At 45.7% G+C, this 23,397-nt stretch overlaps 1 protein-coding gene across 3 annotated transcripts; it reads right to left on the bottom strand.

Annotated features, from left to right (window-relative positions):
• Positions 1–604: 604 nt before the first annotated feature.
• TLE5 (TLE family member 5, transcriptional modulator) lies at positions 605–23,115 on the bottom strand. 3 transcript variants are annotated; one of them, XM_087873410.1, is made up of 7 exons: positions 22,556–23,115; positions 17,037–17,134; positions 15,771–15,834; positions 10,665–10,709; positions 8,240–8,302; positions 6,445–6,519; positions 605–1,402 (listed from the first exon to the last, which is right to left on the bottom strand). In XM_087873410.1, the coding sequence occupies exons 1-7, from the start codon at positions 22,580–22,582 to the stop codon at positions 1,181–1,183; spliced, it is 594 nt and encodes a 197-aa protein (XP_087729536.1). In that variant the 5' UTR covers positions 22,583–23,115; the 3' UTR covers positions 605–1,180. The 3 variants fall into 3 exon arrangements, with proteins under 3 accessions (XP_087729536.1, XP_087729588.1, XP_087729603.1); XM_087873462.1 differs by having other exon boundaries at positions 605–1,399; positions 22,556–23,082; XM_087873477.1 differs by having other exon boundaries at positions 15,771–15,938; positions 22,556–23,049.
• Between the last annotated feature and the right edge of the window lie 282 nt (positions 23,116–23,397).

Here is a 23,397-nt window from a genome sequence, read left to right as displayed (position 1 = left end):
CCACTGGGAGAGGGCAGCCCTCCATGAGCACAAAACTGAGGTACCGCCGTGCCAGGGAGCTCAAATCAGATAGGGAATGTCAGAATGATGGGTTTTCTTTTTCTCTGTTTTTCAACGGTGGCCATTTTAAGATGTGCGGACTTCAACTCCCAGCATTCCCCCACCCCTCCAGCGGTGATTGGCTTAGCAGCTGCGGGGCAAAGAAAAAAAAAAAGCTCATCCAATCGGGTGCGAGTCACTTCACACCGCCTTGCTTAGCAAAGGGAAATTGGGTCCATTGGTCGAGGACAACCTGTACAAAACCACACTATCCACCTAAATCAGGGGTGCGCAACTGTGGCCCTTTTACCACCTGTGGACTTCAACTCCCAGAATTCCTGAGCCAGCTTGGCTATATCAGGAATTCTGGGAGTTGAAGTCCACAGGTGGTAAAAGGGCCACAGTTGCCCACCCCTGACCTAGGTCATGATTTAGTAAAGTGAGGCTGAGGGATTCTGGGAGTTGAAGTCCAATCTTAAAGTGGCCGAGGTTGAGATATACAGGCTGGGAGGGTGCCAGTGACTGGCCCTCCCCACCTGTGGCTGAAAATCTTCCAGCTGGGTGATTTTGGGGGGGGGGGGCAATTTTCCCAGGATCTCTGGTTTTCCCAGAAATCTAGGATCGGGCAAACCCACATCCTTCCTTCCCCTTGGGTAACTAACCCAGTTTGTTAAGTTTCTTGTCCGAAGGGCCAAGCAATTGCGTGGAGTCCTTGCAAAAACACCTGGGAAAGGATGGATGGATGTGGGGGAGTAACCAAGTTTAAGAACGCATCGTGGATATTCTGATGCTGGTTTAACCCTTTGGAATTAATTTAAAGGGGGGAAGGGGAGATAGAAAGGGGGGAGGTCCAACCCCTTCCCCACCTGACCCCTCAACATGTACGCAAAGGCCCCTCAATTGCTTGGGGAACCGTTCCTGCCTGCTATGGGGCTGGAATGGAAGAGGGGCAGGAAAAGGAGGGAGCTAAAGTGTTATTGCTGCAATTTTATCTCGCCCCTCGTGCCCCACTGAAGAACTGTGGTTTACCCGCCAGCCCCGGAATTGGATTAAATGCGGCATCTTCTGCCTTCCCCCCCCCAACACCAAGTATCGCCCCACGCTGCCCACCGCCCCTCCCCCCTGACTGGACGAGATCCACCTAGTCGGATTTTTCCCCATCGTCTTCTTGGTGGGCGTCTCCGTCGTGGCCGTTCTTGTCTTCCTTGCAGAGGTGGGCCTGGGAGCCCAGCGCCGAGAGGGAGAGCAGGCCGGTGCTGGCGCTCACGGCGGGCAGGGAGGGGGCCTGCAAGCCCACGGAGAGCGGGGTGAGGGGCAAGGCCAGTGCCTGAAGCTGAGAGAGCTGGTGGGCTTGGAGTTGCTGCTATAGGGGAGACCCGGGAGAGAAAAACAGACGAGAAATAAAAATGAGAGTGTTTCACGTTCTTCCGATCCTTGCTACAGGTAGTCCTCTCCTTACGACTGTTCGTTTAGTGACCGTTCAGTTACAACGGCACTGAAAATAGCAATAGGAACTTAGACTTATATACTGCTTCACATCCCTCTCTTAAGCGGTTTACAGTCAGCCTCTTGCCCCCAACAATCTGGGTCCTCATTTTACCGACCTTGGAAGGATGGAAGGCTAAGTCAACCCTGAGCCGGTCAGGATCGAACTGATGGCAGTGGGCAGAGTCACACTGAAATACTGCATTCTCACCACTGTGCCATCACGGTCCTTCCTTCCTTCCTACTTAGCACTTACAGTGCTTTTTACAGTCCTCTCTAAGCTGTTTACAGAGTCAGCCTATTGCCTCCAACAATCTGGGTCCTCATTTTACCGACCTCAGAAAGATGGAAGGCTGAGTCAACCCTGAGCCTGGTGAGATTTGATTTGCCAAATTGCAGGCAGGCAGCTGGCAGGCAGCAGAAGTAGCCTGCAGTACTGCACTCTAACCACTGCGCCACCACGGCTCATAAAAAGGGTGACTCAACAACTGTTTTTCATACTTATGACCGTTGCAGCACCACCAATTCTGGGAATTCCAAGTCCACACATCTTAAAAGCACTTACAGGTAGTCCTCGACTTACAACAGTTCATTTAGTGACCATTCAAAGTTACAAAAGCATTGAAAAAAAGTGACTATTTTCCCATGGACACATGATCAAAATTTGGGGGCTCGGCAACTGGTTCGTGTTTATGACGGTTGCAGTGTCCCAGGGTTCACTTTTGTGACTTTCTGACAAGCGAAGTCAATGGGAAAATCCGATTCACTTAACAACCGTGTTACTAACTTAACAGCTACAGTGATTCGCTTAACAACCGTGGCAAGAAAGGTCGTAGAATAGGACAACATTCGCTTCACCAATGTCTCGCTTAGCAACAGAAATGTTGGGCTCACGTGGTCCTAAGTCAAGGACTACCTGTATGGGTTTCCCATCCTCATCCAATAAAACGCAGGTACAAGTGATCCTCAATTTACGACCGTCCGCTTAGCGACTGTTCTAACTGAAAAAATGGGAGGAGCGGGTCACAGGTCACAAGGCTTGTAAGGGTTAGACTTGCACCAATTTTACAACCGTTTTTGTGTTAGTCATTAAGCGAACACTGTGGTCCTTAACCAAACTCATTGTTCACTAAGGGGACATTTTTGTTAAAAACTGACACTGATTTTCAGCAAAAACGGCAGAACCCAGGGCCACCTTTCCGGAGCGTCTGAAATGTGGGCAATTTGACTATGGCAGAGGTAGCCATTGTAGGCTGTAATTCAGTGGTGAAATCTAAAATTTGTTACTACTGGTTCTGTGGGCGTGGCTTAGTGTGGGGGGTAATGTGACTGGGTGGGCCTGACCATTTTTTTTTAACTTTTAAAACATTTTTTCTACAGCCTCTTCGACGAAGAGATTGTAAAAAAATGCTTTCAAAAGGCTCTGACGATCCCAGCTGAGTTGCCTGATCGGCAGAGACTTTTTTCTTTTAAAAGAGGCTGTAGAAAAATGCTTTTAAAAGCCTTTGACGATCCCAGATGAGTCGTGCGATCATCAGAGGCTTTTTTTTTTTACTTTTAAAAGCATTTTTTCGGCTGAAGAGTTTGTAGAAAAAATGCTTTTAAAAACTAAAAAAAAAAAAAAGCCTCTGATTATGTGGCTCAGCTGGGCATGGGGGGGGGCGGGGAGGGATTTTTGTGTAATGGTCTGTTGTAAATTGAGGACTACCAGTATTGACTCAGTCTGCACTGCTCAGTATGCAAACTTATTAATATTATATATATTTTTTTCTTTTTACGACCCTGTAATTCCTTTATGCGGGGTGGAGTCGGGGCAACTGAATGAAGCTTAGCATTTACTGGCCGGATGCCCTTCCTGACACCTAAAAGGAGTTTGGAGTAGATATTTTCTCTTTGTGCCCCAATACAGAAACATCCACCAGCTGCCTAGGATTGAACTCTCAACCTTCCGAGTGCGAGGTTGAGTGTCTTCACCTCTAGGTCACCACGCTGCTCAATATTATATAACATATAATTATATAATATACAATTATTAAGTTTGTATGCTCAGATGTGGTTCTTGCTCAGTAAAATAACATACCTGTTGGCTGGACACATCAATTAAGTTAAATTTGGAGTTTCCCACCCAAAACTGTCCCGTTTTGGTCTCAAGTTTTTAAATAGGCACTGCTGAATATAAAACTGTCTTTTTCCTCCAAGGAGAAATCCAACAGCATTCCTGATTCTTTGCCATCATCCTCACAAGTGCCCTGTAAAGTAGGCCAATCCACGCAGGAAAGCACTCTTGATTCAGAGGGAAACAGAACCTAAGCAAGATACTCTCAGTACTTCTCAATCTTGAGTCCTTTAAAACAGAGGTCTCCAACCTTGGCCAAATTAAGACCTGTGGACTTTAACTCCCAGAATTCCTCAGCCAGCGTTGCTAGCTGAGGAATTCTGGGAGTTGAAGTCCACAGGTCTTAATTTGGCCAAGGTTGGAGATCCCTGCTTTAAAAGATGTATGGACTTCAATTTTCCCAGAAGTGCTGAAGAATTCTAGGAATTGAAGTCCACACATCTTAAAAGTCTATGGAGACTCTCATGGTTTTTCCCAAAGTTGCTGTCAACTTTGAAACTGATTGGGCCTGTCACAGCCATTTTTCTGTTTTTTCAACTTTTTCACACTTTTGGGAGGGTGGGGGAAGGGAGCTTTGGAATGCCAGACCAGACATCAACAACTTATTATCTCGTGGGAACCAAGGTCATCCTACCAGGTGCTGGCCAGAGATATGCAAGAGGTTACCAAAGAGACGCCAAGAACATCTAACTGGACAACGTGACCCGTGACGAGGAGGGAGGGAGCTGTCTAATCTTTAATTATACTGAAAAAGTGCGGGAAACAGCCAGAGCTGCTTTGCATTTTCAAACGTGCCGAAAAGGATGTACTCAACAAAGCAGTTTTTTTTTTTTTTTAATTTGATTTATATGCCGCCCTTCTCCGGAGACTCAGGGCGGCTTACAATGCGCTAAGCAATATTTGAAAACAGCCAAAAGTTTCCAAGAGTTGCTGGATTGGTTGGGAACCTTGACAGGTGCTTTTTTCAAAAGGCACAACTGGAATTTGTTTTTTCCTTGAAGACGTTTCGCTTCTCGTCCAAGAAGCTTCTTCAGTTCTGACCAAGGGGTGGAAGTTGGAAGGGCTAATGATTTTTGCTGTCACCTGGCTGTTTAGCAGGCTTTCTGAGGGCCGTTGAGGCCACTTGGAGGTTTACCTGTGTTTACCTCAAGATCACCTGAATAATGCAAATGGGTGTGTGTGTGGAGCCTTCTTGGAACTGCTGAAAGGACTGTGTTGTAAACAGGAGACGGGCGCAGGATCTGCGCACCTTCCGTAGCGCACTTCAGACTTTTTTATTTCATCAAGCTGGCCTGGCCTAAATCTTCTCCCCTTTTAAATATAAATTTTAATTTGTTTTAAATTATGGGGTATTTTAAATTCAGCCAAATTATTTAATTCGTTTTTAATCTATTTTAAATTTTTGTATTTATGTGTTTTATCTTGTGGCTGTTCACCGCCCTGAGTCCTTTAGGAGAAGGGCGGTATAGAAATTTAATAAAATAAAATAATAAATAAATGTCGTATCCCTCCCCCTAATGTTGAGAAAGAGCTATTGACCTCTTTCAAATCAGTGGTCATCTCTGTCCACAATATGGACTTTGTCCGGTTTGAAAGAGGAGTCAAAAGAGGCCATCTATGTCAAAATTGAACAGCCCTCTCTTGACCGGGGGGGGGGGGGCCGGCGGCAGCGGGCGGGCGGGGAGGGGATACGACACCAATGTTGGGGTTCCAAGTAACACCCCCAACCAAGTAAGACTCCGAGGCAAACAATTCTTCAAAGATCCATTTGATTATTTCTTGTTTACAACAGGATTCGCCATCGACTTGGCTTGTCAGGAGGTTGCGAAATGGAGATCACATGACCCTGGGACATTGCAACCGTCCTATGTACGAGTCAGTTGTCAAGCATCCGAATATAAATCACGGGAGCATGGGGATGCTGTTAACAGCTGCATGAAAAATGATCACATAAGTCCCTTTTTTCAGTGCTGTTGTAACTTCGAACGGTCACTAAGTGAACTGTGGTAAGTCGAGGACTACTTGTACATAAGGGATCTCCAAACTTGGCAACTTTTAAAACCTGTGGACTTCAACATGCTGGCTGGGGAATTCTGGGAGTTGAAGTCTACAAGTCTTAAAGTGGCCAAGTTTGGTTGCCCCCCTGCTCTAAATTAACAAAGCCATGTGCCCATCAAACATGATGATGTATGAAAACAGGGAGTGCTCCAGTGGTGGGCTGCTCCCAGTTCTTGCGAACCGGTAGTAAAAACAAAGGGAGGCTCTGCCCACCCGCCCGGACATCATAATGGACGATCTGCACATGCATGCTCCCGTTGCGAACCGGTAGTAAAGATAAGTAGAACCCACCCCTGGAGTGCTCCTAATGGTTATATCCAGGGGTGGGCTGCTGGAGGTTCATAGGGGTTCAGGAGAAACTCCAGATCCCACTCCTGGGTGGCCCTGCCCACTCCTCCCAGGAGTCCCCACATGGCCCGTTTTGCATGCAGTAAGGTGCAGGGCATGCGTGGAGGCTCAGGGAGGGTGAAAAATGGGCCTACCAGAAGTTCAGGAAGGGCCCGTTTCTGGCCTCCAGAGTCTGGGGAGGCCATTTTCGCTCTTCCGGAGGCTCGAGGAAAGCCTCCAGAGCCTGGGGAGGGCAAAAATGCCCCCCCCCGCTGTGGTGCAAGAGGCCGACTAGGCCACGCCCATCATGGCCACGCCCACCCAGAGAACCCCTTGCTAAAATTTTTGAAGCCCACCCCATGTGATATCCCCAAGACCCCATCCCTCCCATCAATTCTAACAAAAAGAGCATCACAGACCCGGATGATGGAATTCAGTTCAGGGGCTGTCACTTGTTTGGCACGCTCAATGGCTCCCAGGACCTGCTGTTGGTGCTGGGGTGGGGGACGACAACACGGGAGGGGGGGAAAGGAGGAGAAAGAGAAGACAATTAGAAGATGATATGAACCAATCAGCAGGAGGATCAACGACAAGAGGGGAAAAAAAGGCAGTGTGGTTTTATGAGCCATTTTCTGCTAAAAAAATGGCATTTCCATTATTAAGATTGTCACTGCGTTTTTGTATTTACCAGATGAGCTCTTATTTTTGAACTTTCAGACTTACCATAGCTTGCCAAGTTCTTATCAGTAAGCTAACTGCGCATGTCTACATTCCTTCACTTCTAACTTTCTTTTTTCTCCTGCCAAAAGCTTTGCCAAGATGTAACTAATTAGGCTAGTGAGATGTTTTATTTTCTTTATAACAAATAAATGAGTTTTTCTTAGAAAACGTATCTTCGCTTTTATTTTTCTTAATGTATACTTCAAGGAAAAGTCACGATCCACTTCTCTAAATCAAGGTGCAATTACCCAAAAGGAGAATGGGATTAATTGCCACCCTGACAAAGATGTTATCCAAAAATCTGGCACTTTTGGTCCACCTCTGGAGTCCTTCCCAAGGACTTGGGATAGGCAGATGGGGAATGTTGGATGGTGCTGAAGGTATCGCAAGATGTCAGCTGTTCCAAGCAAAGCTGCCTTTTTGCAATTGACTGGTGGGGATTTTGTCAATGCCGGTGATGTTCAAATGCTGCTCGTTTCGGGAATTGTTCCCAAGTTACCTACGACTATTGTTCCTATATTGGCTTTGTATAGTTATTATTCTGCCAATTCTTCCTTGCTCACCTCCATCAGAAGGTCCCAGGAAACGCCATAACTCTGTCCTCAAGAGGGACCATGGGCTGCCTAGAACCACCACCACCCCCCTCCCCAAATATCTGCTGTTATAATCTGAGAACTTTCCAAGGCACCCTACGCTCCTTACCTGAAGCAGGGCAGGGGGAGATTTGAAAGGGTGAAGATTCAGATAATGGGGCAAACAAGTCCCTTAATTAAGGCAAGCAGAGATAGCCAAATTTGGGCGAGTTCTGCCTTAAGCATGAAAGCTGGCTGGGTGATGCTAAACCAATCATCAGGAGACCGTGAGTTCTAGTTCCGCCTTAGGCATGAAAACTGGCTGGATTATTTTGTACTGTCCACCAGGTGATAGTGAGTTCTAGTTTTGCCTTAAGCATGAAAACCAGTTGGATGATTTTGGACTGTCCAGGAAATAGTGAGTTCTAGTCCTACTTTCGGCATGAAAACCAGCTGGGTTATTTTTACGCATGAAAGCTGGGTGGGTGGCTTTGAATCAATCATTAGGAGATTGTGAGTTCTAGTCCCGCCTTAGGCATGAAAGCTGCTTGGCGACTTTAGGCCAATCATTGGGAGGCTGTGAGTTCTAGTTCTGCCTTAGCATTAAAACTGGCTGGGTGACTTTGGGCCATTCAGTAGGAGACAGTAAATTCCAGTTCTGCCTTAGCTATGAAAGCCAACTGGGTGATTCTGGGCCGATCATTAGGAGACTGTGAATTCTAGTGTCACCTTAGGCATGAAAGCCAGAGTGACCTTGGGCTAGTCATGATTCTTGTTGTGGGGAAAACCAGAAGAGAAAGGGATGTTGGATATTTTTGCTGCCTTGAGTTATTTGTAAAAACAATAAAGGCGGGATATAAATAAATAAAAATCAAACGAATAAAAAATTAAAAGTTCCAGAGTAAAGAAAGGGGGAATTTACCTCTTGCGACAGATATGGCAAAACCTGGGCGCAAATGCCATTCAGCCGCTTGACAATTTCAGCCTGAAATGGAAGATTATACACAAGGTTAACCCGGAGGAGGGTACTTCAATCAGCTGCTTGGCACAAAGCGACAAAAACATGATGTGCTAGTGCCTTTATATGTGGCAGCAACAACCCAAACTCCAAACCCAATTACATCACTGCAGCATTTTGCAAGGGACATCGTTAACGGTGTTTGTCGGACAGGCTGCAAATGACAAAATGCGCATCGGTTGCGTCTTTTGCACGGTGCGAAGGTGACACACGCTCCCTTTTTAGTGGACCTTCCTGAACGATGGGCAAACGTTTCCGCCTCAGTACAAACATGTTCCAAGACGCGTCCCAGGGAATTCATCGGGTTTCTGGTTTCACACAACACTTTGAACTCTCAACCGATTTCGTGGAGGTGGATTGTGTGAATGCACGCAGGTCCGTGTGCTGTGTGTGGGCCATTCCGGTTTTAACAGAACGAAAACGATTTGAGGTAAAAATGAGCAAAAACAATGCCCAAAGTAAAGATGGGAGTTATGTAGCCATTCTCAAATTGGTGACTTTAAGATGGATGGACTTACTTCCACAGAATTACACAGTCAGCCATTTTGGCCAGGGAATTCTGGGAGTTAAAGTCCACCATCTTAGAACTTGCTGGCTTGGGAATTCTGGGAGTTGAAGTCCACCATCTTAGAGCTTGCTGGCTTGGGAATTCTGGGAGTTAAAGTCCACCCATCTTAAAGCACACTGGTTGGGGAATTCTGGGAGTTGAAGGCACCATTTTGAAAAACACTGATGCAGGTAGTGATTGAGTGAAATTTCCCAATGTCCCCATTGAAAAGGGGAAACGAGTCTTTGGGGGATTCTGGTTCTCCTAAGAAAAGGACATGGGAATTGGAATTGTAATTTCACAGAATTCAACCTCAGGGTAATTTCTCAAAAAATAAAATAAAAAAAATGCTGTCAACTTCGTGGTTTAACAACAGGTGTTAAAAGAACTGGCAGAGGTTTACTGGGCTATACCAGTTGTGGGTAACCATAGTTGTTTTATAACTGATGAACATTAACTCCCAGAATTCCTGAGCCAGTATTATGTGGACTTCAACTCCCAGAATTCCTGAACTAGTGTGGCTGACTCAGGAATTCTGGGAGTTGAAGTCCAGAGGTTTTAAAGGAGCCATAACCGGGGTGAAATCCAGCAGGTTCTGGAGAACCAGTAGCGGAAATTTTGAGCAGTTCGGAGAACCGGCAAATACCACCTCTGGCTTGCCCCCGAGTGGAGTGGGAATGGAGATTTTGCAGTATCCTTCCCCTGGAGTGGGGTGGGAATGGAGATTTTGCAGTATCCTTCCCCTGGAGTGGGGTGGGAATGGAGATTTTGCAGTATCCTTCCCCTGCCATGCCCAAGCCACACCCACCAAGCCACACCACGCCCACTAAGCCACGCCCACAGAACCGTTAGTAAAAAAAAATCGATTTCACCACTGAGCCATAGTTATTCATTCCTGAGTGGCACAATAGCTTAAAATTGCATTTCAATTAAATAATAATAATATTAAGACACGAATAAAGAAACGAGCTGGGTGTAGCTAATAAACCCCGCTTTTAATTAAATTTGTTTGCCTTAGCGCGGCATCTTGGAAAGGCCAGGTGCGGTCTGCAGATCCTTGCAAAAGGAAATCAGAGCAGGTTGATGATGACACGCAGGAGGAACAAATCGGATTAGCTGCAATTTAATTTAAATGTCATTTAAATGAAATTTCAATTATATTTAGCTAGTGTCTGGTGGACACACCCGGTTGTTTGTAAGGGCTCTGCTTGTTTGAAGGGGTGGGGCGGCGGCCCTGAATATAATCTAAAACAGCACGTAGCCGATGACCTAAAATGCTCCTTCAAGGGAGGAGATAGGGTAAGAAAAACCCACTCCTGCTTCAGCTGCATGTACAGGTAGTCCTCGACTTACAACAGTTTGTTTAGTGACCGTTCCGAGTTACAACTGAAAAAAAATGACTGATGACCATTTTTCACACTTAACGACCACATCTTCATGGTCACGCGGTCAAAACTCACAGACATTTGGCAATGGATTCATATTTTATGACAACTGCAGTGTCCTGGGGCCACGTGATCCCCTTTTGCGACCGTCTGACCAGCAAAGTCAATGGGGGTGTTAAGATTCACTTAGCCGCAGTTTGACTAGTTTTAACAACTGCAGTGATTCACTTAACAACGGTGGCAAGAAAGGTCGTAAAATGGGGGCAAACTCGCTTAACGAATGTTTCACTTGGCCACAGAGATTTGGGGCTCAATTGTGCTTGTAAGTCGAGGGCTACCTGTGCAAGGCAGCCTTAAAAGTCCCTCGCAGAAAGAAGAATAAACTTAAAAATCTCACCTGCTTATGCATTTCGATGTTGAGGCCATAGGACATCTCGTAATACTGGAAGGGAAAAAAAAAAGAGAGAAAATTAGAATATCTGCTTGTTAGATGAAATCTAGGCTTGCTTCCTGTCTCCTAATTCCTGGAGTTTGTTCGTACAGGATTTGAACTCATCTCCTGGTTTTACAAAGAGAGAGGTACTCCATATTATGATCATGGCCGGATGTAGCTTCTCTAAGGCAAGCAATGGCCGATGTGTGACAAGATTTAGAAACAGACACAGTTGTGGATTTTCTCTGTCTCTGGAGGATTTTAAGATTCTATGATTGCAAAAATTAGATGACCCTTGGTGGTCCTGTCCCAGTTCCCAATTCTGACAACTAACTAGCTTTCTTGCTCACTAGATGACTCTTGGAAGCCCCTTCACAATTCTTGAAACTTCCTGATTTTCCTGCCCATTGGCAAAGGGGTGGAATAGACAACCTTTAGGGGCCCCTTCCCACTCCACAATTCTATCACACTAATTGGTTTTCCTGCCCACTGCAAAGGGCTGGACTAGATGATCCTTGGAGACCCCTTCCTACTCAACGATTCTGAGATTCTCAGCAACAGGAAACAAAACAAAACAAAAAAACCTTTTGGATTTTAGAAGAGTAACAGCACAATACAATTTCTCTGCCCTTTCCACGCGCCTGCAATTTTGCCACACCCACAATTAAAATTCCTTCCTGGCACGGGATTTAAATCAAAGCCAGCAAATTATTATTATTATTATTATTATAGTTTTATCATAAACAGCGTTGGGGTAAGAGAGGATACGGAAGTGGGAAAAGGAGGAACAAGATTTAAGAGGGAAGAAAATGGGTGAACCAAGAAAAAGTTTGCAGTTAGTCCTCCACTTACAACAGTTCATTTAGTGACTATTCAAAGTTACAACTTCACTGAAAAAAGGGACTTATGACCGTTTCTCACACTTACGACTAGCACCCCCGTTTTCATGTGATAAAAATTGGTACGCTTAGCAACTGGCATGTATTTATGATGGTTGACCAGTGATAATCTTTTATGATCTTCTGACAAGCAAAGTCAGATTCATTTAAAAGCCACGTTACTAACTTAACAACTGCAGCGGTTCACTTAACAACTGTGGCAAGAATGGTCATAAAACGGGGCAAAATTCACTTAACAAGCGTCTTGTTTACCAACAGAAATTTTGGGCTCGATTGTGGTCGTAAATCAAAGATTACCTGTATATAATACGTGCATATTAATTTTGGTTGCACCTGCCCTTGGCCCCGCCCACTTTCACATTGGCCCCACCCACAAGCCAAGTTTTGGCTTAAGAGAAGGCAATTCCTTTCTCCCAAATTGTATTTGGGAAACAGAATTAAGATGTAACTACAGATCGGGCTGCAAGCCTTCAAACCAAGTTAAGAGCAAACCATGATTTTAGACACAACCAGGATGAATTTGGTTTGATCATGAGCCGTCTCTGTCATTCAAAGCAAACCAAAAAAGAATTCAAGGCATTAAAAAACTTTTCTCCACCCAAAACCTCTGTTGCGTCCATTCATTTACTGGAAATAATATTTTCCCTGCTTTTCATTAAATCGTTCCTTGCACAATCTACACATTTATAAAAAAATCACCAGCAACAGATGATCAAAATATGTACCAGTAGTCCTTGACTTGTGTCTACTCACTTGGTGACCATTCAGGCGCCCGGCAACCAGACTGAATTTACAGCCATTTGCAGAGTGAATTGTTAGTTCATTTCATGACTGTGACATTCATTTCATGACAGCAGTGCTTCGCTTAATGACATCACAGAAGAGGTTGTGAAATCATAAAATAACATGATCGATTTGTTTTACTGCCACAAGTTAGGACTGCGGTGGGCAGGCTCCATTACAGTCGTAACTTAAGGATTACCTTCATGGTCATAGATCATATGGAGAAATACTGTTAATTCCAAAATCTTATGCCAAGAAAATTCTGGTTTTGTAGTTGGAAAGCCTGAATGTATCCCTTGTACAGGTAGTCCTCAACTTACAACTATTTGTTTAGTGACCATTCAAAATTATGACATCACTGGAAAAAAGTAATTTATGAAATTTTTCACACTTAAAACTAGCATCCAAGAGTCACATGATCAAAATTCAAACATTTGGCAATTGACTCATATTTATGATGGTTGCAGTGTCCTGGGGTCATATGATCACCTTTTGCGACCTTCTTACAAGCCAACGGGGAAATCAGATTCACTTAACAACCATGTTGCTAATTTAACAACTGCAGTGATTCACTTAACAACTGTGTCCAGAAAGGTCATAAAATGGGGCAAAACTCACTTAACAACTGTCTTGTTTAGCAATGGAAATTTTGGGCTCAATTGTGATTGTAAGTAGAGGACCAACTATACATTCTGTTTTCTCCTAAATGCCATTTATGAACTCAGTAGAATATGGTTCAAGGACCCCTGAACATCTCCCAAAACTCTCTTGGGGCGGGGGGAAGGGGGGCAAAATCAAAATGATTTGCTGGATATTGAAAATATTGCAAAAATATAAAATATTATCAGCCTTCTCATTGGTTTTTTTTTTTAAAAAAAAAAAATAGGGTTTTTTCCATGAGAAATATTTTATTGATGCTAACATCAAATGAGTTTCATATTGTCGTTTTTAGCGGATTCAATAAATAAATTTTCTACGAATGGGTTCATTTTAATTTTTAATGCTGTAAATATAAAACCTATGCCAATGAAAGCTCTGTTTGGGGTCCTCCATGACTTTTAAAATTGGGAAGGGGGACCAAGAGCAGAAACGCTGACCTAGATTAAAATTAAAACAGCAATCCTACACATTTTTAATCCTTTTTAACATCAGAGAGAGCCAAAATGGTTCCCCCCGACCCCCCTTGCAACCACACACATTTGATTTGGGGCCTCTGGAATTATCTTGAAGAAGGGATGAAGCAAAAATACATTAAAAAAAACCCCAAATTCAATCCTTCCGGCCCGCCTTAACTGCTCTTGCAGGCCTTGGGAGAATTCAAATGCTCATTAAGGACTAGAAACTTGGCAAGGCAGAGTATTTGGCTCACTGGGATTCTCCCTTCTAAATGGAAGAAGTGGGCACAGGAGGTGGTTTGTGGCTTTTCTTGACTCTCACGAAAGGTTAGTATGTGCTTACGAGAACTTTTTTTCTTTTTGCCCTTTTCTTTTTAATTGAATTTCCTAGGAAATACAAAGCATTTTTATGCCTTATCTCTGTGCTCCAGAGAAGGTGCGGCAGCCTCTTTCTGGAGGGCCTGGGAACTGGTTTCACTCAAGGCTAACGACATCCATCACCTTGAATCTTGGCAGCAGCAACAGGCACAGCTGGCCACCTCCAACCGGCACGTCAAGGAGAGCCAGCTAACTGTGTCCTGATAAAAAGCTAAATAAATAAAAAATAAGCCAGGATCTAATGCAGCTGCCTGGGTGACTTATGCAAAACAGTCCAAGCCTCGTTTTTGCAAAAAAACAAAACAAAACAAAACAAAAAACACACGATAAGAAGCTGAATAGAGGACACAAAAAGAATTCCTTCCAGAAGGCAGCAGAATCCTTGTTCTCGCTTTTGGGGTCTCGCTGGGGCGTCCTTAAGTTTCTAGTCCTCAAAAGAAAGGAAGGGAGGGGGGGGAAGGAAAAAAATGGGAAAGGAAGAAAAAGAAAGAAGAAAGAGAGAAAGAAGGAAGGAAGGGAGAGAAAGAAGGAAGAGAAAGAAAGAGAGAAAGGAAGGAAGGATGGAAAGAAAGAAAGAAAAAAGAGAGAAAGGAAGGATGGAAAGAAAGAAAAAGAGAGAAAGAAAGGAAGTAAGAAAATGAAAGAAAAAGAGAGAAAGGAAGAAAGAGAGAGAGAGAAAGGAAGGAAGGAAGAAAAAGAAAGAAGAAAGAGAGAAAGAAGGAAGGAAGGAAGGGAGAGAAAGAAGAAAGAAAGAAAGAAAGAAAGAAAGGAAGGATGGAAAAAAGGAAGAAAGAGAGAAAAAAGGAAGGAAGGATGGAAAGAAAAAGAAAAAAAGAGAAAGAAGGATGGAAAGAAAGAAAGAAAAAGAAATGAAGTAAGAAAATGAAAGAAAAAGAGAGAAAGGCAGGAAGAGAGGAAAAGAAGGAAGGAAGGATGGAAAGAAAGAAAGAAAAAGAGGGAAATGAAATAAAAAAATGAAAGAAAAAGATAGATAGAAAGAAAGGAAGGAAGGAAGGAAGGTAAGCAAACCCCCAGAATTGCTTTATTTATTTATTTATTTATTTATTTATTTATTTATTTATTTATTAGTTCGATTTATATGCCGCCCTTTTCCGGAGACTCAGGGCGGCTTACAATGCATTAAGCAATAGCCTTCATCCTTTTGTATATAGCTGCTTAGTAGGGCTTTCGGCCCACCCTAAGCCCCCCTCAATGATGAGACAGGTAGCATATACATTTAATAAAGAAATAAAATTAAAATGGTCTTCAGTTTTTGGACAGAGGGCAAGAACCCAGAACCAGAATCCAACTCAAATAAACACCTTTGGAATGCTATGGGAGTAGGAATGGATTTCCAGAGAAAAAAAAATTGCAAACTACCGGAACCAGGAGCACCATTCAGGTGACCCTGAGGACACAGATCAACCTCCAAGCAGCCTCAACGACTCTCTAAAAAAGGATGCAAAAGTCCAGCTGTCTGCAAGGAATATAAATCCTTCCATTCCCCAGTCAGAGCCGAAGAAGCTTCTTGGAGGAGAAGCAAAATGTCTTCAAAAGAAAAAACAAAAAAGTCCAGTTGCCTCTTGAAAAAAAAAACCTTTGGGACAACCATGACCTGGAGGACTGAGAATCTCTACAGAATCCAACTGAGAACTACTTTTAAGGCAGTATTTTTTTTTTGCCTTAAAAGGGGGGGGGGGTGTCTTTAGTTCAGAGGATTTGATTCCTGGGGGCGGGGAATTTGGCTTATAGAGGCCTTGAGCTTCCTATCACCTGCGTTTGAACTTTTATGTATGGGGGGGCGCAGGGGAAGGAGGAACCATTTGCAGCTTTGCCTCACAGGACTCCGCTGCTCTTCTTGGCAGGACCCCGCCGATCACGAGTACGAAACTTACCATCACGTAATGGCGCTGCATCTCCGACTTTTCGCTGGCCAGCTTGTCGCATTCCAACTTCAGGCTGTTAAGAGAGAGGGAAATTGGGGAGGTGGGCACGAGGGGGATAAAGGGGGGGGGGACGGCCTCCTCTGCCGTTGGAAACATTGCCCGACTTCTGTTTAGTGACTGTTCAAAGATAAAATAAGCACGGAAAAAAAGTGACTGACCATGGGGTCCTCGCACTTACGACCATTGTAGCATCTGCCAGTCAGGTGATTGAAACTCGGGCACCTGTTTCTGAGCTTGAGATCTCACACTATCTTCTAGCTTTTTTTAAATAAAACAACAACAGAATGCAGTTTATAAAATAGGCCTCCATTTCCAACTGCATCCGGATTTTTAAAATTTTTAAGGATCCAGGAATGAAGATTTTCAGCGGGTTTTTTTTTTTTTTAATTTTATTTATATGCCGCCCTTCTCCGGAGACTCAGGGCGGCTTACAATGCATTCAGCAATAGCCTTCATACTTTTGTATATTTATACAAAGTCAGCTTATTGCCCCCACAAACTGGGTCCTCATTTAACCTACCTTAGAAAGGATGGAAGGCTGAGTCAACCTTGAGCCTGGTAAGATTCAAACCTGCAGAAATTGCAGGCAGCTGTGTTAATAACAGGGTGCATTAAACCACTGTACTATCAAGGCTCTTTTTACTCGTTTCAGATTATTGCAAAAATAATCTGGGTGGGTTCTGCAGTCCTTTGCAAAATAAATAGAAAAGGGATTCCAAAAGAGGGGAGAGACAGATCCGGAGATCAGACTGGGATCTCTGAGAAAATCTCTGGATGATCTGCAACAGGCTGGCAAGCAGGTTTGACTTCAAATGGGGGCTGCCACACTTGGCGACTTGTGGACTTCAACTCCCAGAATTCCCACTTCCTGATTTAAGGTGTCGAACCATAAGCTTGCTGACTGAGGAATTCTGGGAATTGAAGTCCACCCATCTTAAGGCATGTGCTGGCTGGGGAATTCTGGGAATTGAAGTCTTGAAGTTGCTGAGGGTGAGAAACACTATTCTATAGGATTTCCCGGTGACATTTTAACACCGCTGCACCAAGACTGTAGATTGCTCATAAGCAAAAATTGTGCGAATACATGCCTCGGTGATCAATCACGCCGAGTGTTAGTCCCATGGGATCCAACCTTCTTTTCGATTTCACCAGCTCCCACATCCTGGCCTAGAAATCATCTGCGGGTGGAAAGCTGGAGAAAACTGGCTGATTTACCTGTGATACTGTGCCTGCAGCAACTGGAACTCATCTTTAATCCGGTCGCAGGAATCGGAAGTTGTGAACTTCAACTGCTGAGGCAGATGAGAAGAGGCCTGAAACAGAATTAGGGAGGGGGGGTGTGAGGGAGTGGGAGAAGTATCCCTTTAGCCAATTAAAAACGACCCTGGGAGCCTGCTTTAATTGTGTTTGATTTGGTATGTTGTTAACTGCCTGCTCAGGATGCTAGTCCTCAAGACTCACCGAAGAAACCGTCCACTGCACTGTCAAGCAAATGGTGGTTTAGGGGGTACGGAGACCATGTTTACAACACACCTTAAGTTATAATGTGCTTCACCTGGTTTCAGCTTAACCGAGACTACTCAAGGTAACAATCAACGTAATCCAACACGTAATCAATCAATCCTCAATACATTTTACACAGCAACATTTTGAGAACTGGTTTGGACTAGTAGTGGGAGATTTTGAACTAGAAAATCAAGAGGTTAGGAGCTGGCGGACTTTAGGCCAATACCTTTCTCAGTCCAACCCACCTCACAGGGTTGTTATGGGGAAAAAAGGAGGTGGGAGCTGCCTTGAGTTACACAGATAAATCGCATAATAAATGTTTCGGCTACCTGAAAAGCAAGCAAGCAAGCAAATAAATGCAGGCTAAAATATAGATCCGATCTCAGGCCTACAGATAGCCCTCGACATACGACCACAATTGAGCCCAAAATGTATGTTGCTAAGTGAGAAATCTAATGAGTTTTGCCCCATTTTACAGCTTTCCTTGCCACATTTGTTAAGGGAACCACTGCTGTTTTGTTGAGTTAGTAACGGTTGTTAAGTGAATCTGTCTTCTCCGTTGACTTTGCTCGTCACAAGGTCGCCAAGAGATGTTCGTGTGACCCCGGGACACTGCAACCGTCATAACGTGAGTCAGTTGTCAAGTGCATCTGGATTTAAGTCATATGACCTTGGGGATGGTACAAGTCATAAGTGTGAAAAACGGCCCCAAGCCACTTTTTTTCAGTGCCGTCGTAACTTCGAACGGTCACAAAGTGAAATGTTGTAAATCGAATAATACCTGTATTCTGCATGTAAATATGGGATGTACCATTTCCGAGTTGGGGGGAGGGAGTTGTTGGCAAGTTCAGAAAAAGAAACTCAGCTTCTAACATGGCCATTTTTTTTCTTCCTCTTCATCAATTTCATAAAATGAAGCCGTTTTGGGACCTGCCTTTTCCTTCTAAGGAATTAATTTTATATGTGACGGTGGAAGCACTAAAATGGGATAATTTCTACCTGCAGGTTGGACTGCATCTAATCATTCAAACACAACTCACCTCACCTGTTGTGTAAAGCGATGCATTTACATCAGGGGTGGGCAAATGTGGCCCTTTTACAACCTGTGGACTTCAACTCCCAGAATTCCCAAAATTCCCGAGACAGCCAAGCTGGGAGAATTCTGGGAGTTGAAGTCCAGAGTTTGTAAAAGGGCCATATTTGCCCACACGATTTACATTATTGTGTATCCATCCGGACTGCAATAATCTCTGTAGCCACCAGAAGGCGGCAAAGAGATCCGGAAAGATCTATTTGCTGCCCTCAAGTGGGTTGGATTATTTTAAAATTTATTGTTCTTTCCCAACTCCGATGGACTCTGGATGGCAGCATGAATAGTTCACCCCTTGTGAATATTTATTTAACAAATGTCTGAAGTTACAACAATGGCTTATCACCGGTCCTCACAATTACGATTCCGCTGCTGTGTCCCAATAGGTCATGGGATCAAAATCCAGTGGCTTGGCACCTGTTATGTGTTTACATTGGTTTCAGATTACTGGGGGATCATTTGTAACCCTCCCAGAGAGCGAAGTCCATGGAGGAAGCTGGATTCATTTAATAACTGCACAATTCATTTAATGACCACAAAGATTTGTCAAAGAACTGTGGAAAAAGATCATACAATAGGACACAACTTACTTCATGTCTGCACTGCTTAATGACAGAAGTTTAATCCCAATTGTGGTCATAAATTGAGGGCTACCTGTACAGATCCGATGGCCAAGATTTGGCTTTTATTGATTTATTATTAAATACATTATACAGCCAGCTGTCCATCCAAAAGTGGCTACTTAAATTGCTCACTGCATGGCCCAGAAAATTCCTTTTGAGATGTCTGAGGCCTTGAATATCTTGAAAACGTTTCCCAACTCCCAGACAGGCGGACTTCAACTCCCATAATTCTCCACCATTGGCCACGCTGGGTGGGGAATTAGTGGAACTGAAGTCTCACCCGTCAATGGCTCAGGCTGGAAAACCCTTGGTTTAAAGACCCTTTAAAAGTAGTCAACTTACAATCATTCGTTTAGTGACCAAAAGTTACAATGGCACTTTTCACACTTATGACCATTTTGGGAGCTTGGCAATGATTCGTATTTATGACAGTTGCCATGTCCGGGGTTCCCACACTGCTTCCGACAAGCTAAGTCAAAGGGGGAAAGCCAGATTTGCTTAAGGGCAACATGATTCGCTTAACAATGCAGTGATTCACTTAACAATGCAGTGGATTCACTTAAGAATGCAGTGATTCACTTAACAATGGTGGTAAAAAGGTCGAAAAATGGGGCAAAGCTCACTTAACAATGGCCACGCTTACCAACAGACATTTTGGGTTCAATTGTGGTCTTAAATTGAGGACTATACTGTAATTTGATTTGTTTTGATATAATCCAGGTCCACCTGGATATATATTTTATATCTGGACAGCTGCAAACAGATGTTTTAGAGGAAGCATCAGATTTCAGCAATCCAGCTATTCTATCTGCCTTTAGCAAATACAATGATTAGTGGTTTTGGGAGGCATTAGTGCGTCTCTTATTTTGGGTGGCGACCACCAAGATTATAGGTAGTTCTCGACTTACGACCACAATCGAGCCCAACGTTTATGTTGCTAAGTGAAAAATCTGTCAAGTGAGTTTTGTCCCGTTTTACGGCTTTCCTTGCCGCATTTGTTAAGTGAATCACGGCAGTTGTTAAGTTAGTAACCCCGCTGTTAAGTGAATCAGGCATCCCCCATTGGCTTTGCTTGTCAGAAGGTCGCAAAAGGGAATCACGAGATCCCGGGACGCTGCAACCGTCATAAATACGAACCATTTTCCAAGTATCCAAAGGTAAATTATATGACCATGGGGATGCTGCAAGAGTCGTGTGAAAAATGGTCATAAGTCCCTTTTTTTCAGTGCCATTGTAACTTCAAACGGTCACTAAATGAATAGTTGTAAGTCGAGGACTACCTGTACTGCACGAACCAGAGAGAGAGGGCTGATAAAATATCTACAGACCCGTCTCATCCTCGACATAAACTGTTTCAGCTCCTGTTTCAGAACTGTTGTAAATCGAGGACTACTTGTGTTTTTTTCCACCTACCCCCATTCACTGTTGCAGGCCTCCTGGTAAATCCCTGGCTTGTTTTTAACACAAATTTGTTAAATTAGTCACCCTTGGACTATCCAAACATCACCCACCTTAAGTTGTAACACAAAGAGTGCAAATCGCGAACGGTTGCGTTCAGATTATTGGAAGCGAAAAGCTCATTATGGCTTAATTGGATGTGGGCATCGCCAATCCAAACGACATCTAAGAATGCTACACCTACATTAATTTAATTTATTGAATGCATTCCATTTTCCTTCGGTGCCAGAAAAGTTTTATTTTTGAGCGTTCTTCAATAAGGTCTACAAAATCCTGTCCTTTGGAAAACTCTTCAGTTATCCAAGCCAGATCTATCTTCCTTCCTTCCTGGTTTTTCCTACACAAAATCATCAGCCGGATTTTATTTTAGGATCTGGTGACTTTTGTTGTGAAGGAATCCTGAACAGGTTTACTACAACAGCACAACCTGGGGACACGCAGATCTTAAGTCTGTTGACCTGGGCTCTGGAAAGGAAATTTTTTGAGTGGGTGGGACGAAGCAGAGTCACTTCCCTGTTGTTTTCAGTCTGGGCCTTCTCCTTTTGAAAAGCAAAATTAAACCTGCTTTCCTGTAATCGGAAATCCGGCGACCTTCCTTTCTCCCTCCCTCCCTCACCACAATTTCATTCTATTCTTTTACATCCTATAAAAATCAGCTTTTTTTTTTCTCCCTGCAGAGACTCATTTCTCACCAAGCAGAGGGCAAGCAGCCTGTTTCTGGCGGGTTTCATTCCTTTCATCTATTTCAATCCATTAGATATCAGCGTGCAAAGTAATGGGGGGAGGGGGAGAGAAATGGGAGTTTATTTATTTATAGCCCCCTCCAGTTCCCCCCATATTTTGCAAATCCCCACCATCTCTTCCAATCCAATTCCACTTTTCCGACACTCGAACCCAACTGACCTACCCATCCACCCCATTCCTGGCCCTTAATGGGACTTTCCGTGGGGCTCCCCCTCTCACCCCACCAACAGGAAAGGGTTCACACTCCCCTCCTCAATGAGGACTAGCTTCTTAACCCACACTCATCTTTGCCACTCACCCTGTCACCATTGGTTGGGGTTCAATGCACTTTTCTTGAGCCCCTTCCATCCAGGTGATGCCCAGCCAGGCCTGTGTCCCCCTCTTGGGGGGGTGGGCATCACTGGGGTGCCCATCCCACTCCCCAAAGGTTCTTCTCCCTCCCTCCCTCCCTCTCTCTCCCACCAGCCCCAGGTCCACGCCCTTCCTTGTATGCCCCAATTCCATGGCTTCCCCCCTTAAGATTTATTTTTATTTTTTTTTGCTGCTTTGGGAAGAGGGGGGAAGGGGTGGAATATCTCCCGCAAGAGGAACCCCCCTTCCCCCCCAAAAAAACCACCTCCCTTCTGGCTGCACCTCCCGCACCTGGTTCCCCCAATTCTCCTTTCCCTCTTCCCCAGAGCCCCCCCCACCCCCACCCCACTCCTGCCTTTTCCCCTTTCCCCTCCCTTTCTATCAAAGGCTCCTTTGCAAAAGTAGAGAGTGGGGGGAAATCACGCCTTGCAATCTCCACCCTGGGGAGGGGAGATCTTGGGTGAAGGGGGGGGCACGAGTCCCCGTGGAGGAGGAAAAAACACGAGTCAAGTGGAAGGGGGGTGGCAAAGAAAAAGGGAGGAGGGGGGGACAGGGAAGCATGGGCATCGGGGTGCCCAGAGGTTAGGGAGCCCCCTTGGATATTCAGGGTGCGAGGGGGGGCTCTCTGACTTCTGGGCACCCCGATGCCCATGTTTCCCTGCCCTCCCCCCTTTTTCTTTGCTCCCCTCCACTTGACTCGTGTTTTTTTCCTCCTCCACGGGGGTCCGTGTCCTTCCCCCCACTTCACCCGAGATGTCCCCTCCTCTCCAGGGTCCCCGATCCTCCACGCACCCCGCGGCATTGGACTGCCCTCCCCTCCCCTTCTCCCCTGCACCCAACCGCTCTCCCCCTCCCCACCAATCCCGCATTCCCACGACACGATCCTCCCCGGGCCCTGAGCAAGCGACCCCCCCACCCCATGCAGCCCCCCCACCCCCAATCCCACCCCATCCTCCTCTTACCGAGTGCCGGCTTTGCGGAAACATCATGCCAATCGGGCAGCCGAGCCGGAGGCAGCCAGCCGGCTGCTGCACCCGCTTTTGCAAGCCGCCACCGACCGGCCGAAAGGCGGCCGAGGAAGCGCAGGCGGCGACTTTGCAACGCGGCCTTTGTGGGTCTAAATCCGGGCCGGGGATGCTCCCCTTCCCCCCACCGCCGCCGCCCCAGAGACGGAGCTGCCCCCCGGGGGCCGCTGAGAAGCCCCGGCAGGGAAGCAGCGGCTGAGCTCTCTCCCTCCTCTCTCTTTGCAAAGAGCCCGCGGGCGAATGGGAAGCGCGGAGGCCCCGCAACGCGGCTGCTTTGCGGGCCTGGAGCGGGGTTTTTGCAAAGGCCGGAAGGACGGGAAGGGCAAGCGGCGCAGTTCCCGGGCCTCGCCCGCCTCTCCTCGGCTGCTGCTGCTGCTGCTGCTCCTATTGTCTAATGGCGGCTGCGGACCCCCGCGCTCGCTCCTGCGGCTGAGCGGCAGCACCACCTGCTGCTCCGCCGCTGCATTTCCCAGCGCCCCGCCCGCGCTTCCAAAGCCGCGCCCCCCCTCCCCTCGCACGCGCGCGCGCGCGCGCGCCCCCGCCCACAAGCCCCGCCTCCCCTTTCCTCCTTCACCACCCCCCCACCCTCCCCTCCGCCCCGGGGCTGTGCGCGTTCCGGCAGGCGGATGCAAAGGTGGGGTGGGGGGGGGAGAGAGAGAGAGAGAGAGAGAGAGAGACGTCGCGTGGCCTGGCCTCGCGACCCGCCCGCGGGAGGAAAGCCTCCCACCACCCCCCTCTCCCCACTCTTTGCAACGGTGCGTGGACGGGGTCGATCCCAG

Source organism: Pantherophis guttatus, chromosome 1, assembly GCF_059756535.1.
Source record: "Pantherophis guttatus breed Tessera chromosome 1, ASM5975653v1, whole genome shotgun sequence".
Taxonomy (NCBI): Eukaryota; Metazoa; Chordata; class Lepidosauria; order Squamata; family Colubridae; genus Pantherophis; species Pantherophis guttatus.
Note: the sequence above shows the minus strand (reverse complement) of the source record. Positions and strands in the feature narration are given on the sequence as shown.

Excerpts from the sequence above, each read along its gene's own strand:
- TLE5 (XM_087873410.1), bottom strand. The coding sequence starts at position 22,582 with ATGATGTTTCCGCAAAGCCGGCACTCG. Across the intron at positions 15,835-17,036 it reads CTGCAGGCACAGTATCACAG|CCTGAAGTTGGAATGCGACA; the intron begins GTAAATCAGCCA and ends CTCTCTTAACAG. Across the intron at positions 10,710-15,770 it reads TGCAGCGCCATTACGTGATG|TATTACGAGATGTCCTATGG; the intron begins GTAAGTTTCGTA and ends TTTCCCTTCCAG.